Source organism: Sceloporus occidentalis, unplaced genomic scaffold, assembly GCF_023333645.1.
Source record: "Sceloporus occidentalis isolate IW3139 unplaced genomic scaffold, rSceOcc1.0.p SCAF_4, whole genome shotgun sequence".
Lineage (NCBI taxonomy): Eukaryota > Metazoa > Chordata > Lepidosauria > Squamata > Phrynosomatidae > Sceloporus > Sceloporus occidentalis.
In genome coordinates this window covers 121582242-121600928 of record NW_028316984.1, presented here as the reverse complement: position 1 = coordinate 121600928, position 18687 = coordinate 121582242, and the positions used below count along the sequence as shown (strand labels likewise).

Sequence of the window (18687 nt, the reverse complement as noted above, 5' to 3'; positions counted from 1 at the left end):
AGGGAGAAGGAGAAAGGGGCCGCTTGGCCCCTTTCTTCCTTGCTTCGCTGGGCGCAGCCGTCTGAAGGCTGCGCCCAGCGACGCAAAGCGGCACCGCAAACCAGGAAGAAGCTCCAAAATGGAGCTCCTTCCTGGTCCGCGCTAAGGGCGCACTAGGCGCCCTGGCGCGGAGCGAGGACGTCACGTCCACGCCACCCCGTATAGAGGCGGTGCGGCCATGACGTCCTCATGGCGGCGGCCGTCTGGAACGGCCGCCGTCATTTTTTACGCGCGGAGCGCATATTAGGGTTAGGGAGGTGCGAAAGCACCGCACCTCCCTAACCCTAGTACGCGCTCTGCGCGTACTTTAATGGCGGTGTGTAACCCGCCTGAGAGTATGAAAAGCAACATATATAGTGAAGTAATAATAATAACTGAAAATGGATTAAGAGTATATCTTAATGATATTTTACAGTATCAATGACATAATCTTGAATTCACTCTTGATGTCAAGCAAGAAAATACTGTGGTGATGTACAAGCATTTATCAGAAGATCATCAACATGTTTTCATTGCTTTGCTACTTACGGGATGCCAATTTCAAAAAGATTGTTCTGGATCAATTGTTTGCCCAACATAATAATACTAAGCTGTATGCACAGTTCCATTAGACAACCACCAGGAGCACACTAAAGGAGAAAATGAATACATAGATAGATAAATAAGGCACTTCCATATAATTTTCATTAATTTTCATACATCTTTTCTAGATGAGAAATAATCATGCATAAAATAAATTGCAGTTACCTCTTCCATTCGAAAAGAATGAAAAATGTAGACGTATTGTCCTGGTCTTCCAACAAATCTGCGACAATTTGGAAATAACAATTAGAGTTTTGGCCTATGTATTCTACAGGTATATGCTTTGTTACTCTTCCTGAAACATTTCTGCTGCACCCAAAAGTTACATTATAGATCACAGTTACAATAATTGAACAATTTGCTATCTTATAGGAAATAAATAAATAAATAAACAGATCTGGGCCATGGGGGTTGATTTTTTTTCATTTTCAAATCACAAAATGTCATTCATATCTTCTTCAAAAAGCAAATCTGATCTGGTTTATTAATGTTAAATACAAAGAATTCAAAGGTATAAAGAATTTGGTGGGAAAATCCAGGAGATTCCACATGTATAACTTGGCCCTGTCATTTTCCTGTTCCAGTGCTTCTTCCTGCACTGCACTAAGTAGTGACTGAGTTTCTCAGTTACAAAAGCAATCAATGTGCAGATCCAGAGTGCACAACAGTAAGCCAGGCTTTTAATATTTTCCATGTTTGTGGAAGAATCCTTGTGGAAGAATCCTACAAAATCCTGATACATTCTTTTTAAGAAAAAAAAAAGACTACATGCTTATGAGGTTGTAGTTAATAATAATAATAATAATAATAATTTTATTTATTTATTTGTATCCCGCCTCTCTCATTTGAAGATTGAGGCAGTTACAGAAAGAAAAATTTCAAATACAAAATCACAGGAAAAAATAAGGAAACAGTCCCTGAAACCCCCCACCCTTCTACCTTCCCTCCCATCAATACAAAATAATAACAATAAAAACATTTAACTGGAATAACATCAGTTAAAACAGCTTGGCAAGAAGTGAAAGCAATATGATAATAATGGGCAATAATGAGGCAGGGCTGATTAACATGGGCAGTTGATTCTGTTTTAGGAGAGGTTAGTTTGAAAAGGCCTGCCGGAAGAGGGTCGTTTTTATCACCTTTTTAAATGCATCAAGAGATGTGATCTGACAAACCTCCTCCGGCAGGTCATTCCAGATTTTTGGAGCAGCAGCTGAAAAGGCCGTCTGGGAAGTCACCACCAGTCTAGTTTTTCCTCACTGCAGTAAGTTCCTCCTAGAGGACCTGAGTCTGCAAATAGGATTATATGGGAGGAGGCGTTCCTTCAAGTAAGCTGGACTCAAGCCATGTAGGGCTTTATAGTTAAGTGTTAGAAACAAACACCAGATTATTGCAAATAAGAAAGCAAGTACTTATGCATATTCCTCTAATTTATTAGTCAACAAGTGGCCCTCCAAATGTTGTTGGGCTGTAGCTCCCATTATTCATCACCACTGGCTATGTCAAAGGATGATGGGACTTGCAACTCAACATATGAAGCACAAGTATACCACCCCTGCTCCCTATGTAATATTTTTTTAAATGCATAAACATTCATTAATAGGAGCTATGGAAGGGGCTTTTTGTTCTAGGACCTAAATATGTTCCTTTGGGGCTGTACAGACCATCTCTGAGGGGCAGTCTGCAGCCGCCTCTTTCTTTGCCAGATGGGGGTCGCAGCAACCGCATGCCGCAGCCCCAATTTGGCCTTTCCGTGACACAAAAAGAAGCTGCAAAAAGCGACTCCATTCTGTGCCAAGGAAAGGGCACCATAGCCGCTGGTGTTGTGGCTTTCCTGTGCTCCTTTGGCACTACATCATCTGGATGCAGCGCCAGAGGAGCACCGTGACACTGCCTGCTGTGTGGTGGGGTGCACAGCATGCTAGTATGAGGGCAGTGTCAGGGCGTATGATCAAGGAAGGGACCATTCTGATCTCCCTGGCAACAGAAAAGGCCCTTTCTCACGTCCCCACCAACTGTGCTTGTGATGGTGGTGGGACGGAGAGAAAGGGCTCCCCTGAGGATCTCAGAGCCCGAGCTGGCTCGTACAGTCTGCCAAATAGCCTGGACCTGAGCTATATAGGGCTTTATAGGTCATCACCAGCACTTTGAATTGTGCTCAGAAACAAAGTGGCAGCCAGTGGAACTGTTTCAACAGGGGCATTGTATGATCTCTGTAACCTGCTGTCATTTGCAGCCTGGCTGCATCTCTTTGAGCCAGCTGAAGTTTCCGAATATTCTTCAAAGGCAGCCCCAAGTACAGTGTGTTTACAATAGTCCAAATGGGATGTAACCAAGGCATGTACCACCGAGGCCAGATCTGGTGCCTCAAGGGACGGGCGCAGTTGGCACACAGGTTCTAAATGTGCAAAAGCACTCCTGGCCACTGCAGAGACCTGGATCTCCAGGTTCAAAGCTGAGTCCAGGAGCACGCCCAAACTGTGAACTTGCGTCTTCAGGAGGAGTGTTACCCCATCTAACACAGGCTAGATCCCTATTCCCTGACCTGCCTTCCAATTGACCAGGGGCACCTCTATCTTATCTGTATTAAGTTTCAACTTGCCCATTACTGATGACAGACGCTAGTTTAGGACCAGGACAGCCTCCTTGGATTGGGATGGAAAGGAGTAGTAGAGCTGAATGCCATCAACATATTGATGACACTGGACTCCAACACTCCAAACAACCTCTCCCAGCAGTTCCATGTACAGTGAGCCCTTCTTTTATGCGGGGGATCCATTCTGCCCCCCCCCCCACATAAAAGAAACAGCGGTATGCTTGAGCCCCATTACAAGTAATGGGGCTCGTGCTCGCAGCGGCTTGGTGTGGCGGCAGCACACGCACAACATTGTTTCTTATGGCACGTGGCGCTGCTTCTTCTGGTGCTTCTTTTAGCGTATGTTGAAAGCAGCGTATAATGTGCCCGAGTATGATGCAGGCTCACTGTATATGTTAAATAGCATAGGGGACAACACAGAACCCCAAGAGACCCCACAGGCCAATGGCCAGGGGGTCAAGCAGGAGTCCCCTAGCACCACTTTCTGGGTTTGCCCCTCCAGTAAGCAATGGAGCCACTATAAAACAGTACCCCCAAGTCCCAGACAGGCACCCCAAAAGGATACCATGGTTGATGGTATAGAAAGCTGCTGAGAGGTCCAGCAGAACTAACAGGGACACAATCCCCCTGTCTAGTTCCCTGTTCTGGTCATCCACCAATATGACCAGAGCTGTTCTGTTCCATAGCCTGTCCTGAAACCAGATTGAAATGGATCTAGTTAATTTCTATACAACTGTATTATAAGAGAGTTGTTTTCTTCTGTGTAAGGAAAGTATTTCCAACTAAAATATATTAACATCAAATGAATCCTCTGCTAGCACCACAGTTTCAGCAGTTGTTGCTTCCCAACCATTTTAACAAAAGAAAGACTCTGGGGTTGAAGCAATAGCTAAACATTTCTTTCACTTCTTATGCAACTCACCGACCCTTGAAGAAAGCAACATAGAAAATAGGAGTGTAGGCATTGACAAATTTCAAAAGGAAGGCCTTGAAGATAAGACGTTCTTCAAAACTCTTGTCTGTTTTTGGAACCTCTGATATAAAAAAGATGATTGTAAATATGTTTGGAATCTGTATTCAAAATTCCTGTACATGCTAGAGCACTGCAGACTTCCCATGACCTTTTAACAAAAAGCATTGTGTATATCAAATTTGAAAGTGGAAGAAAAGTTGGTCCCACAAAATTAAGGAGGAAATCACGAAAACTAATATATTATACAAAATATATGTACTAATGAAACTGAAAAATCATGACAAAAGGATATTTATATATTTGTTTCTCAATAGTTTGTTTTCAACAATGTTGAACAATGCCTGTTTTAGTTAAATTGTTGAGTCAAATGCATGTTCAGTTTAAATCAATTACCATATCCCTACTAATGTGAACAAGTACTTCTGTATAATAACCACACTGATCTCCATATGATCCTTACCAGAACTGTTTATGAGGAGACCAAACTGCTAAGCTTTCATATCTCTGGAAGATAAGACAACACTGGCTAGGAAACAATGTTATACTGATATCTTTATATTTATATAGAGCTATATAAAACCTAAATCTGGATCATAAAAATGTCTTGGTTGGGGATGAAGGTTTTAATGCTAATCTGGTGCTAATGAACATTTATTAGTGCTACTGGTCCAGTAGTTATCTGCTGACATTGCACATTTTATATCATTTAGGGACACTTACACAACAGTCACAGAGTAAGAAATTCCAATGCATCCTAATTGCGTGGGGTTTTTGTGTGTGCATCTATTGGAAAAGGCATCTTTGTATGCCCACACATATTATTTTCTGAATATATGTCGCTTACTCCATGTGGAATGTTGAGTACTGAATGTCACTTTTGCTGCTAGTATTGAGAGCTAGCATGGTATAGTGGTTTGAGTGCTAAACAACAACTCTGCAGACCAGGATTTTAATTTCCCACTCAGTCACAGAAATCCACTAGATGACCTTGGGCAAGTCAAATTCTTTCAGTCTCAGAGGAAGGCAAAGACAAACCCCCTCTGCAGAAATCTTGCCAAGAAAAACCCATGATAGCTCTGCCTTAGGGTAGACATAAGTCAGAAATTGACTGAAGGCACATAACAACAAGCAACAAAGTGAAGACAGTGGTTTCAAATTTGAACTGGGGTGTAAATAAGGGAGAGAAGCATTTCAGTGGTAGGACAATTCCATAAGTGGGCACAATATGCTTACATTAATTATCTATTTAAGTACCTCAGATTTTGTAGATGACATAGTTATATCACTTTGATGCCACTTTAATTATCATAGTTGCATCTTAAATCTTTCCTGAGATTTCTAGTTTTGGTGTAGCAGTTAGAATTCTCTACCGCAGAGTTCTGGTGTTATAGTTCAAAGGAGGACAATAGACCTCTCTAGCAGGGAATTCTAAGTATCTCACCAAATTGCAAATTCCATAGATTCCACAGAAGGGAGCTGTCAGAGTTATAAGTGATATCAAACTGATATTAATGTGTAATATAAAACAGATATATGCCCTGTATACCTTTTTGAGCAGTTGCTATTTTAAGAGTAAATACTGCTCCCTTTTGATATCTACATAAATTACACAATGTACTATAGAATACTGATAGCTGCTTACTATAATAATGTTTTGTATAATGGATTCATGTTTTGTATTCCTTGGATACAAATGACATATCTTCACAGTGAAAATGGACCTAGAAAATCAAAACTCCCAGCAAAGCTTTCTAATATGCATGGAAAAAACACAGTCCCAGGATCCTTAAGGCTGTTTTTGTGACCAAAATCTGCCCTGCAGATTGTTCTATTTCTGGCAAAGAGAGAGAAAAAAAGAAAGAGAGAGAGAGAGAGAGAGAGAGAGAGAGAGAGAGAGAGAATGGCGGGGGGAGAAAGAAGAGGAATTTCCTCTTCTGGAACCATCCAGGCATTGTGATTCTCTTTTTAAATAAATCACATAAGAGAAAGGAGAAGTGGACATAGATCCTAGCACATGTGCTCTCTCTTTTCCATTTCCTTTTTTGCAGTGGTCCCAGAGACAGAAAGGTGGCCTGCCATATTTTCTCCCCACTGCCTTCTAATCATGGAATCATATGAGTTGGAAGAGACCACAAGCCCACCCACCCTTTCATGCAGGAACTCAAAATCAAAGCATCCCTGACAGATAGTCATCCAGCCTCTGTTTAAAAACCTCCAAAGAAGGAGACTCCACCACACTACAAGGGAGTGTGTTCCACTGTTGAACAGCTCTCACTATCAGGAGGTTCCTCCTAATGTTGAGGTGGAATCGGGACTTATTCTCTGCAGCAGCAGAAAATAAGCTTGCTCCCTTCTCAATATGTCATCCCATCAAATACTTAAACAGGGCTATCATATAACCTCTTAACTGTCTCTTCTCCAGGCTAAACATACCCAGCTCCCTAAGTCTTTCTTCACAGAGCATGGTTTCCAGACCTTTCACCATTTTTGTTGTCCTCCTTTGGACATGCTTCAGCTTCTCAACATCCTTTTTGAATTGTGGTGCCCTGAACTGGACACAGTATTCTAGGTGAGGCCTGACCAAAGCAGAATAGAGTGACACTATTACTTCCCTTGATCTAGACACTATACTCCTATTGATGCAGCCTAAAATTGCATTGGCCTTTTTAGCTGGCGCATCACACTGTTGACTCATGTTCAATTTGTAGTCTACCAGGACTCCTAGATCCCTTTCACATGTAATCTCCTTAAGCCAGGTGTCCACCATCTTATATCTATGCATTTAATTTTTTGCCCAAAGTGCAGTACTTTACATTTCTCCATGTTGAAGTTCATTTTGTTAGCTTTGGTTCAGCTTTTTAATCTATTAAGATCATTTTGAATTTTCATCATGTCCTCTGGGATATTAGCTATTCCTCCTAATTTGGTGTCATTTTATAAATTTGATAAGCATACCCCCTATTCTTTCATCCAAGTCATTTATAAAGATATTGAATAGCACTGAGCCCAGGTCAGAATCCTGTGGCACCCCACTGGCCATGTCTCTCCAGGATGAAGAAGAGCCATTGTGAGAACACTTTGGGTTACTAACCCACCTAACAGTTGTATTGGCTAGCCCACATTTTACTATCTTGTTTACAAGAATATTATGGGGGACTTTGTCAAAAGCCTTACTGAAATCAAGATTTGCTATGTCTACCACATTCCCTTTACTATGGTTAAAATAAAAAGATCCTTACAGTGCCTTAAAGACTAATAAATTTTATTTGGAATAAGCTTTTGTGGATTGCAACCCACATTATATATTTACTAGAAACATTTATACCTTGCCTTTCCTCCAAAGAGAGCTGTCCTCCATGTCCCTTTTTCCTTAACAACAATCCTGTACAGATGAGGCTTAGAGACATGAACTAAGGTCATGGTTCGGTAGGGACTAGCATCTGAATCTCTCAAAACCTCAGTCTGACATTCTAACCCATATACCACTTCACCAGATACAGTTTACAAAAGTTTATGCCAAATAAATTTAGTTCATCTTTTAAGTGCTACAAAATTGTTTTTCCTATAACAGACTAACTCAGCTACTCTTTGGATGATGCCTAGGGCTACATGCTTTGCAGTAGTTAATAATGTGGACTACATCCATCTGAAATATCAGTCTGGTCAGCTAATCAGATATATATTTGGGGGAAAACCCCCTCTTTCTCTATTGTATGATGCTACAAGAAGCTCATGCTCAGCAAAGCTTGACACTTCTATTTTTCAGTTCTTGATTTATATTCAACATGAAACAAGCAACAACTGGGAATGAAGATGAATTATGTTACTTTACTTTTGAAAAAGCTTTGCTTCTACGGGAGACTCTTCATTAATCTAAGTAAATTTTCCCACTTATAAGTAAACCAATGTTAGTTATTAAATGATGTTAACATAATTAATTAATTTTTATATTATTGGCTAGAGGTTTACTTCTGTGTAGTTTTGATTAGATGGCCAAAGTTGATTATGCTCTTTGGACAGGTCATCCAATTAAACCAGATCTTTAAGTCAAGTAACTTGAAGATTTGTACCTACCTATCTGGGTCAGCCATCTGGCTATGCAGCCATACACTTCATCCAAGATTATTATTACCACCAGATTAATAATCACTGCAGTTGCAGTGACAGTTACTCTAATATTAGACCGACCACCAGGAGAAGCACTGATGGCTAAAGCTGCTGCAGTGGAGATTCGGTAAATGATAACTCCAAAAACAATAGCAAATGTCAGTCCAATCTGTAAAGAAGCAAATATACAAAATAAAAAGGACAGTTGTTACAAAGATATCTATTTTTTGTTTTTTAAGGATAGCCACATCTAAATCATAAGAGGGTACATTTTAGTAAAATACACCAGCATAATTATTCCATCTTGACTGAAGGTATATTACTACCACTGTTATTATATTGTCGTACTGCAAAAATTTTGTTGGTCACATATTTTCCCTGGTGTTCCATGCCTCCATCTGAGAAAGTACCACTTCACATAGATGCATAAATATAACTATTCTCCAGCTGCAATCTCAGTGGTGGCTGCTCCACTGTACTTACTCCTTCCACCTAGTGTGAATTTTGTTGTTGTGTATCTTCAAATCATTTCCAACATATGGCAGCCCTAAGGTGAACCTATCACAGGGTTTTATTGGCATGATTTGTTCAGAAGGAGGTGTTGCCTTTGCCTCCTTGTGAAACTGAGAGAGTATGACTTGCCTAAGGTCACTCAGTGAGTTTCCATGGCTGAGTGGGGATTTGAACCCCAGTCTCCAGAGTCATAGTCCAATGCTCAAACCATCATATCATGCTGGCTCTCAGTATGAATTAGTCCTAAGTTTAAAAACTGAGTGCTGCTATGTGCCCATCTTATAAGAAAACAAAACAAAACAAAAAACAAAAGATGTTGTAGCTGTAAGGGTTGTATCTGAATGAGAGTCAGAGATCCTTGGCAATAACACACCTGAGTGACTCAGGTGGGGCAGATAGGCTGGATTTTCACCCAGGTGAGATTCGTGGCATAGAGGATGTTCTGCATGTTTTATAAATCTGTTTTTATCATCTGGTTCTGGAGTGATTATATTTTGGACAGAGAGCTGTGGCTCAGTGCCTGGATGGGAGAGCAAATGCCTACAGGTTGAAGTTGACACCAAGGCTAGTTTGGAACTTCATGGCCTCCCTGATGACCATGAGGGCAATCTCAGGTGATCACTGGCCTAACATATGGAGCAGGCCACACCCTTGATTTTGCCCTTGTCCCAACATGTGATGATAGTCTGGTGACAACTGTGATATCAGCAACCCCAATGACCTGGTCAGATCACTTCCTTGTGAGGTTTGGTCTCATGGTGACAGTTTTCATCTTGTACAATATCAATTAAGACAGTCTACCCTTAGACAATTTTGGTATCCATAGGATTCACGAAAGTGCTGGGTGAGTTTCCAGTAGACAAAACTAGTCATTTTGCCGACTCTCTAGTTCCACTAATGACAAGATGTGATAGGCTGCTGACACAGTCTCTCTCCAGAGTGCCTGTCTTGTTCAGGGAAGCTCATGTTGCTCCCTGGAATTCTTGGAAGTTGTAGATAATAAAACAGCCTGGATATTTGTGTCTCTGTGTTAGTTTGTAAAGAAGTACATATGTGTGTGTGTGTGTGTGTGTGAAGAATGCAAAGAAGTACAAAACCATTCTAAACTAAATAAAATAATAAATAATGGAGAGCAACTAGCAGAAGGCTCTGGGTGAGGATGCCCAAGCACATAATCACACCTTTTGTGTGACAGTGAAGCCAGTAAAGAAGGCTTAATTCACTGTTTCCATTGCATCTTCTATGATTCAGAGCAGCTGCTTTGGGAAATGGAGTACTGGAAATGATGGCATTCCAAAATGATTAACCAGAAAGGCACCTTTGAAGATAAAATATGTTGTCTATGCAATGATCTTGATACCAGTGTTGTTGTACATCTGGCCAAGGTGTCCAAATGCTTACTGGTTCACAGGGTCTGTTTCAGCTTTTGGAGATTTTCAGTGATCAGAGATCCTACATTGGGATTGTGCAACGTAAACCTCCATATGAAGAGTTTTGCAATGATTGTGCTACATAACCCTTGTACTGAATGGCAATACTGAGCAACTGAATGTACAACCAGATGTGCAACCAAACCAGCAGAGGCAAATGGATGTGCATTTACTGAAAATGGCACTACATAAAAACATGCACTATGAGGAATGACTTATGGAGCTGGGAATGTTTAGCCTGGAGAAGAGAATGTTAAGAGGTGATATGATAGCCCTGTTTAAATATCTGAAGGCATGTCATATTGAGAAGGGAACAAGCTTGTTTTCTGCTGCTCCAGAAAACAAGACCCGAACAATGGATGCAAGCTACAGGAAAAGAGATTCCACCTCAACATTAGGAGGAACTTCCTGACAGTAAGGGCTGTTTGTCAATGGAACACACTTCCTTGGAGAGTGGTGGAAGCTCCCTCCTTGGAGGTCTTTAAACAGAGGCTGGATGGCCATCTTTTGGGTATGCTTTGAGTGAGAGTTCCTGAATGGCAGAGGATTGGACTGGATGGCCTTTTTGGTCTCTTCCAACTCTACGATGCTATGATTCTAACTCCACTTCTTGAACTGAATGAAGAAAATGTCCAATCATTCCCATAGAGAAACCCCAACAGGATTCTGGACAATATGGACAAAAGGCTTACCCAGTCATATACCTTTTTAATCCTTCTGTATCTTGAATAATCAAGCAAATGCAGAGGGGGTTGATCAGATGGGGCAAGCATGTGACAAAGATATTTTTGCACAATGGCCCCTACTATCCCCTGAGGCAGTGGTGTAACTACTGCTAAAAAGGAAACCCAAAACTTGGAGGTGTATGGTAACTACCACCTGGTCACAAATAACCTATTTAGTGGTGAGGCACCCAAAAGTGTGGTAGCAGCTCAGTAACAATTTTCTCAAAAAAAGCACATTACATAGCACAATTCTATCTGTTTGAGGGGGGGGGGTGTCTGCTTTAGGACAGAATCAGCCTTGGTTATCAAAATGGATGACTGCTATCAAGAGATAGGGAAGAGCAACCTTGTTGACTTTTGTTGAGCCATCAGTGGCATTTGATACCATTGTTTACAGCATCCTTCTGGACCATCTCTGTTGGTTGATGGTGGGAGGTTGTCTGCAGGTAGGCCGATAAGATGAAGTGCAATTGTGACAAGCCAGAGGGTCTGTGGATGGATGATTCTCAGACTGCCTAGTCTGGATAGGGGTTTACTCCCCTGAAGACTATACACTTGTAATCTTGGGGTAGTCTTTGAACTATTTTTTCAGTGTATGCTTAGAGGTATTCAGGGACTAGGAGCACTTTTTACCAACTTTGATTGGTATACCAGCTACAGTTTTTTGCTAGACATGGGTAGTCTGGCCATAACTGGATTTTTGGAATGTGCTATGTGTGGGGCTTCCCTTGAGACTGGGATGGAAACTGAAGCTGCTGCAGAATGTAGGGATTAGATTGCTGAGTGGGCCAGCCTATCATGAGCATGTTACACCTTTGCTAGAAACTGTACAGCCTGCCAATATATTACACAGTCAGGTTCAAAGTGATGCTCTTAAATATAAGTGCCTTAGCAACTGAGAGCCAAATTACTGAGGGCAGTACCTTCTCCCATATCAGCTTGCCCATAAGATCTACAGGTCAATGCCTCCTACTTGTTCCACTGCCAGTACATGTGCATTGGAAGGCAACAAGAAAAAATGGACTTTCCTCTTGAAGTTCTCTTCACCTTTGGAATCATCTGTCTGCTGCAGTGTGACAGGGCCAACTCTGTTGCTGTTTTGGTATCTGTTAAAAATTTAAGAACTGGCCAAGCATTTGCTAATCTTAGTATTTAGCTTATTAAGGCTAAAATATTTATTGAACCTTTTTGTATTGTATTTTAAATGTTTGTTAAATAATTTTCGACACTACCCTGAAGCTTTATGAAGTGTGGGGTATAAATATTTTAAATGAACAAACAATATAGAGGAATTCTGGATTGCCAAGGAAGTATCATTAAATGATGACTGTTAATTGGGTCCAGAAGTGATCAGCTGTGTATTGCAAAGAACTGTAAGTACACATTGCTCCTCTCAGTGTGGTCAGTTACTAGTTTAAAGGCTTGAGGAGGAGCTTTTGGAGGGGCAATGTTTCAATTCCTTCCATATAGCTTTAACAAAACAAAGAGAAGAAGTTACACAGCAGATGTGAAATAATATACAAGTCAAAGAAGGGAGAAAAAAAACCACCTGATTGCTATGAAAGAACTACTGCAAGGGAAGGGGAAACTACACACATACATACAAAATAAGGAATATATTTACTGATCACTAACCTCATCTATAAATGAGCATAAAGCTTGTACCCATGATGCATTAATTGAAATTATTTGGATGATTAATTAAAAAAACCAACAAATATTCTGATTCCTGCACCAATTCAAACACATGACAATAAGGAAACAAGAGAGGTCAGGGAAATTTTTTCTTCTTGCTTAAAATCTTACAGAAGCTTTTTTCATCCTTGTGAAATATGCCAGTGCAATTAATTTTAAATATTTATTAGATAATGCTTACCATGAAAATTATGCTCACAAAATTTGTCAAGTATGCTGGGAAACGATCTTTCCAGGTCAATTTTTCTTTTTCAGTCTAAAGAAAGAAAGGGAAAAAACACAACAAGGCTGCAGTTCATTATAGTCATGAGCAGTGGCTAAACAATTTCTATTTAATTTGTGCTTGTCATCCAAATACTGAAGTGTAGGAAAGCAATCAAATGCATAACTTGATAGTAGTGCAAAGTCAAGGAATGGAAGCAAACATTTTAAAGGAGGTAGATATCAGAACAGTGCAAGATCAGTTCAGTGATTTCCACTGAGCTACAACACTATATAGGGAGTCAGTAAATTGCAGCTAATCTATGTATCAGCCCAAGGGCTATATCCAACATTATGTGAGAGGATATCCGCTTGTGCAACAAGACTTTTCTTTCCCTTCTCCCCCTTTAAAGCCTCATGTAATCTGTTCCACATGTCCTCAATAATCCAGAGTATTTTTTGGAGGAGCAGGGGACATGAGGACTGTAGGAGGAATGACAGGGGTCTGTGTTGTTAGCAGATGCCATGGGCACTATTGGATGCAAACACTAGAGGCCAGGCAGCTTTAGGAAACAAGTATTTTATGGGACTGTCAAGGCATATTTATCTCAACTTAATTTAAATACTGTAGTCATTCTTCACTCCCTATACTCTATTTAAATTGTTTTTTCAAAGTGTTTTTATATATTTATATTAATATACTATTGTAATACTATCTGAAAGCTTCCTTTTATATCCAAATCATTGCTCAGAGGAATAGATGAATTACAGTGAGAGTAAATAAATAATTTATAGGGTCTTAACATTGCATGTACCCATTTTTTGTTCCTTTTCCTCTTTGTTCCAAGGAACAGTAACAGTAGTTATTTTTATGAGTATAGGAAAATTTAGGAAACTGATGGTCTTCAATGTTTTGATAACATTTTCTAGAAGCAAATCAGAACTCTTTAAATATTCTGATGCAAAAGGATAGATTGCAACCATTAAATCTCTCATTTTTCTCATGTACTGGTACCCTTCTTCCATCCTCTTCTCTTAAATGAGCAAAAAATGAGATGTCCCTTGCAGCTAGTAAGGAATGGGATGGGGGAGGGACTGGTAATGTACTCTGTCCTGATGTGCCAGGGTTTTTAAAGCTTTAGGCAGCAACCCTGGGTTAGATATAGTAATGAGAATACTAGATAGTATTGTGGTAGTTTGTTTTTGGGGTCCAGTGAGCTACCACTATTTTAATTTTGATACACTGTAATTAAGATAATTTTATCTGCAAACTCTGTAAACATTAAGGCCACTCAAAGTACAAGCATTTAATGTTACATGCATAAAACATGCATGTTGTTGGGGTGGGGGCAGGGACAGCAGACAACTCCATCAAGCAGATGGCATGTGTACCATTTCAAAAGGAGCACACCAGTTAATATGTAAGGATTACCCATGCAGTGCCATTCCAAACAGAGGCAAAAAACCAGTCTCAACAAGAGTGCTGAAGAAAGGGGAAGAGGGAGGGGAAGAAGGCATATATGTGAATATTAGAAACAAACAGACAGAGTTGGGGGGGGGATCAATTTGTGCTTTCTATAGTTATCCATAATTCAGAAAGTTTGCACAAATTTGAATGAAATGTACCAATTTCACCCCAGCCATGACTCTCTTAACTCTTTGTTGCCATTTGTTTGCTGCCTCTTCTGGCAATTGCTGGCCCTTCTGATGGCGTTTGAAGGAAAACAGAAAAGGATCATGCAATATGGTCATTACAAAGCATTGACTTGTAGAGGTAAATAAATCAATACCCTCAGCAGAACATGGACACACTATAACTTAAAAATAAGTAAAAACTTCCTGTTACTTGTTATGGAGCAACATTATATCTTCTGATATGAAGTGAATTACTCAAAGGGAAAATATATAAAATAAAACCACAAGAAAATGTATGTTATTATTTGGAAAAACAACAACAACAACAACAATGGTGCAAGGGAATATAAAAAATGGGATTCATACTACTCTAAGTTTTTACAATATGGTAAATAAGTGAAAGTCTGATTTCTCCTTGGAATAGAAGGAAGAGTAAAATATTGCAGGACTTTGTTCTGGGAGAATTAGAGATATTTAAGTAATTCAGAAGTGATTTCACTCCAGGGATTTTAAAAATTCTGTAGTTGTCTTGAGTCCCATTTTGGGGGAATGGCAGGATAAAATAAAGTGATTGATTGATTTATGAGTCGTGAGCTAGCCATGTTTGTAAGTGCAAGCAAATTTGATATGGTAAAATCCAAAATGACCAATGAAGAAATCATTATATATGTAGTTATAGGAGATCACTATATATGTAGTTAAGGTTTTCTTCTTCTTCTTCACTATGTATCATTGCCTTGTACCTACTTATGACAAATCATTTTGCTGCCCCTTTATTTAATCTGGAGATGTCCTTTGGGAGGTCTCTGTATAGATTTTCATATTTCACACTTGGTATAAGCAACTCTGCTATTGGAGCCAAATTTTACTAATCTATAAGAGGATCTATCTTTATTTCCATGATTTGCTAAGTTTACACAAGGGCAATTCCATGCAGGACCATGTTAATTATTTCTTGGATGCCCAAGTGTATAAAGGCTAGCATCATTTCTGTCCCTGTGTTACACTGTCAAAGACCTTCAAGATGTTAAAGATGCAGGGTTTCTCTTTGCAGAGGTTGTTCTGACTCTTCCTATGCTTACTTGGAAATAGATCTCAGTGCTTCCACAATATTCTCCTGGCACAAGTGATACTGAACTGAATGGGGCTTATACTGGCCAAATGGGGGTATCAGAGCAAAGCTCTTCTGATACATGTTTATCTCATTTCTTCTAGCTTTCACAAATTCAGCAGCAATTAATTTTTCAGTACCAGATCTACACATTTATAATGCACTCTGGGGGATACTATGAATTTTTGACAGACCTGCATCACACAGAGGAAAAAAAGTTTTAGCATACCATAATCACCCCAAGGGCTTCTAGTTCTAAGGCAGAACTTTGATTTCAACTGAGTCTGAAGATACACAGAAGGGCCAAAGTGAGGTATGCTCTTTATTTCCATATAAAATTAAAAAGCTAAAGATCAGTGAAACCACACTATAGACCATTTGGATGGGTGTCCATTTGGATTTAAGAACGTAGTACACTGATATTAATGGATGTAAGCTATCTTAAAACCATGGATTCCAGATGATCTGGGATGTGAATTACATACAAACTCTTTGATCTTTCAGTGATCAAAGCACACACATTAATGTGTTTATAGAGGAATTATAAGAGCAAGAAATGGGCCATACTCATCTATTTTAACACTTTACTATCAAAATATTATGTGCATTCATTGGTTTGCTTCACTGAATTATTTCACTAATAACAGACAAATCTTATACTTAGGTGAATTATCTTCGAACCAGACCCCAAAATGCTTTGATTTCACTTATTTCTGAGACATGTACTAGCCTGGAAAGCAGAGTTTTATGGAGTGGCTGTTTACTGTGCAACATAGTTCTGATATTGACCTAAGTTGCTTCACTAGTGTGACTTTATAGAATAGACTGTGATATCAGCACAGTTCAGTAAGCCAAATATATCCCATTCTCAGTGTTTTTGAGCCTTAGATATTGTTACACTCTCTACAAAAACCACAAGATGTTTCTTGCAGATGTTGACACTAAAGTTACAATTCAGGCACATGACCCATCCAACTTAAACAAGTTTGTTCAAAATGAAAAGATGAAACCTGGGAAAGTAAGACAGTGGAAAATAGGTGGAAATGAAGCTAATGACTGAATGAGAAAGTTTTAAGAAGCATGCACTTCAGAACTGGACTTCTATGAATGGTATGTGCAGCTAAGACAGGCTTACTTGCAACTCACTAGATTCAGTATTAGAGGATGGAAAAGAAAAAAAACAAACCCACTGGTCATGGTCAACCGTTTCTGGATCTCATAGTCTGCAGCACAATGGAGTTCATCCAGGCCTTTCTACACATTATACAGAGGTAACCTCAGATCTGTGAGAAGTCAATAGGCTGCTGCAACTAATCATAGCTCCCTGACAAATGTTCCTGTATGATACACATTTTTTGGCAGTCCCATTTTACATCATCATCATATATGAGGGGACCTTGAATGCATAGACATAGGAGATTATCACAGAGAGGCTTATTTCCTCAGATGCATGAGAAAAGGGGACTTTGAAAAAAAGATTGAGCTTGGAAGTAACTATAAAATACAAAGAGCCATTATCAGAGAAGTAATTGTTCCCCATTGTTTAATGTAGTCAAAGTTCAGTAAGATATTTTGAATCAATATTTCAGTATGCTTTCTCCTTTTGATTTATCGACAGATTCACTGCTTAAAGTTGGCAAGTCTTGCATGTGTGCAACCTAAAATAAATGGAACTACATAGGCACTGATAATTTTATCTTATATATATCTTTAGGATGCAGTATTTAAACAAACATAGAGAAAACTGCCCCGTTTTTATATATGGCTCCGGATACATTCATCTCTGTCTCTCCAGCCAGAGTGTTCCTTATCAGGTATATCTGCTTCCCGTCTAATCTTCTTTTTGGGTGCCTTCAGGTAATTTCTGATTTACTGCAACCCTGCGAATTTACTGCATATGTGTGGAAACATAAACATGTGCTGGATATCCATTTTCTAAATATGATATACAACCACAAAGTTGCATATCAATTTTCTAAAGATGACAGTGAAATCCGTATAGGCATTTGTAGGAGCTCAAAGAACGAATTAATACCTGTTTTAACTTTAGACAGTTTCTGAAATCAAGATTCAAGGAATGTCCTTTGCTGAGCTACCTGACTTTCTCTTTATTTATTTATTTAGTTATTCATTCATTCAAAAAAACTATTACTACTAATGCTTTAGTTGGAATTGCAGCCGACTGGTAGATCTGATTGATCAAAGCATTCTCTTTGAGAGATATGACTGAATGCAAATATAAGCTAGGAAACAGTGTGCAATTAGCTTTGGAATTCAATGTCACAAGATGTGTTTGTATCCATCACTCAGAACAATTGTTTATACAAAATGCAAAGGGATCTTATAGCACCTTGGAGAGTAAGGTCCAAAACACACTGCAGAAATAATCCAGTTTTATTATTTATTAATTTATTATTGTTGTTTTATTTTCTTATATCTCACCTTTCTCCCAATATAGGGACTTAAAGTGGCAAACAGCAGGTTTAAAACAATACAGTTAAAAAAATACAACATTAAAATGTATAAATATAAAATTTTAAAAAAATTAAATCATTTAAAAAATTAAAATAGTTATGAGTTAAATAGAATATGTTAAAAATACAAACCTTAAAATTTAATTAGCACACCATTCCCAGCCCTTATCAGTTTGCAAAAGCCCGACAGCACAAGAACATCTTTACCTGGCACTGGAAGGACAGCAGGGATGGAGCCGTTCTGGCCTCTCCAGATAGGGAGTTCCAAAGCTTGGGAGCAGCTACTGGGAAGGCCCTCTCTCTTGTTCCCATCAAATGCACCTGAGAGGGTGGTGGGACAGAGAGAAGGGCCTCTCCTGATGATCTCAATACTCTGGGGGGCTTGTGCAGGAAGATACAGTCCTTCAAATAGCCTGGACCCAAGCACTTTGAGACCTCTTTAACTAACCTGGCTCAATGTTAGGAAATTCTGGGAACTGTAGTTTTGTGAAACATTGAGCCTTCTCTGTCAGAGAGCTCTGGTGCCACAATAAACTATAATTCCTTAGCATTCCCTAGCACTGAGCCACTGAAGTTAAAGCGGTCTCAAACTGGGGTATGTCTGCA

At 39.4% G+C, this 18687-nt stretch overlaps 1 protein-coding gene across 1 annotated transcript in view; it reads right to left on the bottom strand.

Annotated features, from left to right (window-relative positions):
• ANO1 (anoctamin 1) overlaps positions 1-18687 on the bottom strand; it is a 169517-nt gene that overhangs the window by 17046 nt on the left and 133784 nt on the right. Inside the window, exons 16-21 of the mRNA XM_089523489.1 lie at positions 14488-14565; positions 12842-12916; positions 8265-8466; positions 4140-4251; positions 787-844; positions 568-668 (exon numbers count right to left, since the gene is read on the bottom strand). Coding sequence (XP_089379615.1) covers positions 568-668; positions 787-844; positions 4140-4251; positions 8265-8466; positions 12842-12916; positions 14488-14565 — 626 coding nt within the window. The remainder of the gene's footprint in view (positions 1-567; positions 669-786; positions 845-4139; positions 4252-8264; positions 8467-12841; positions 12917-14487; positions 14566-18687) is intronic.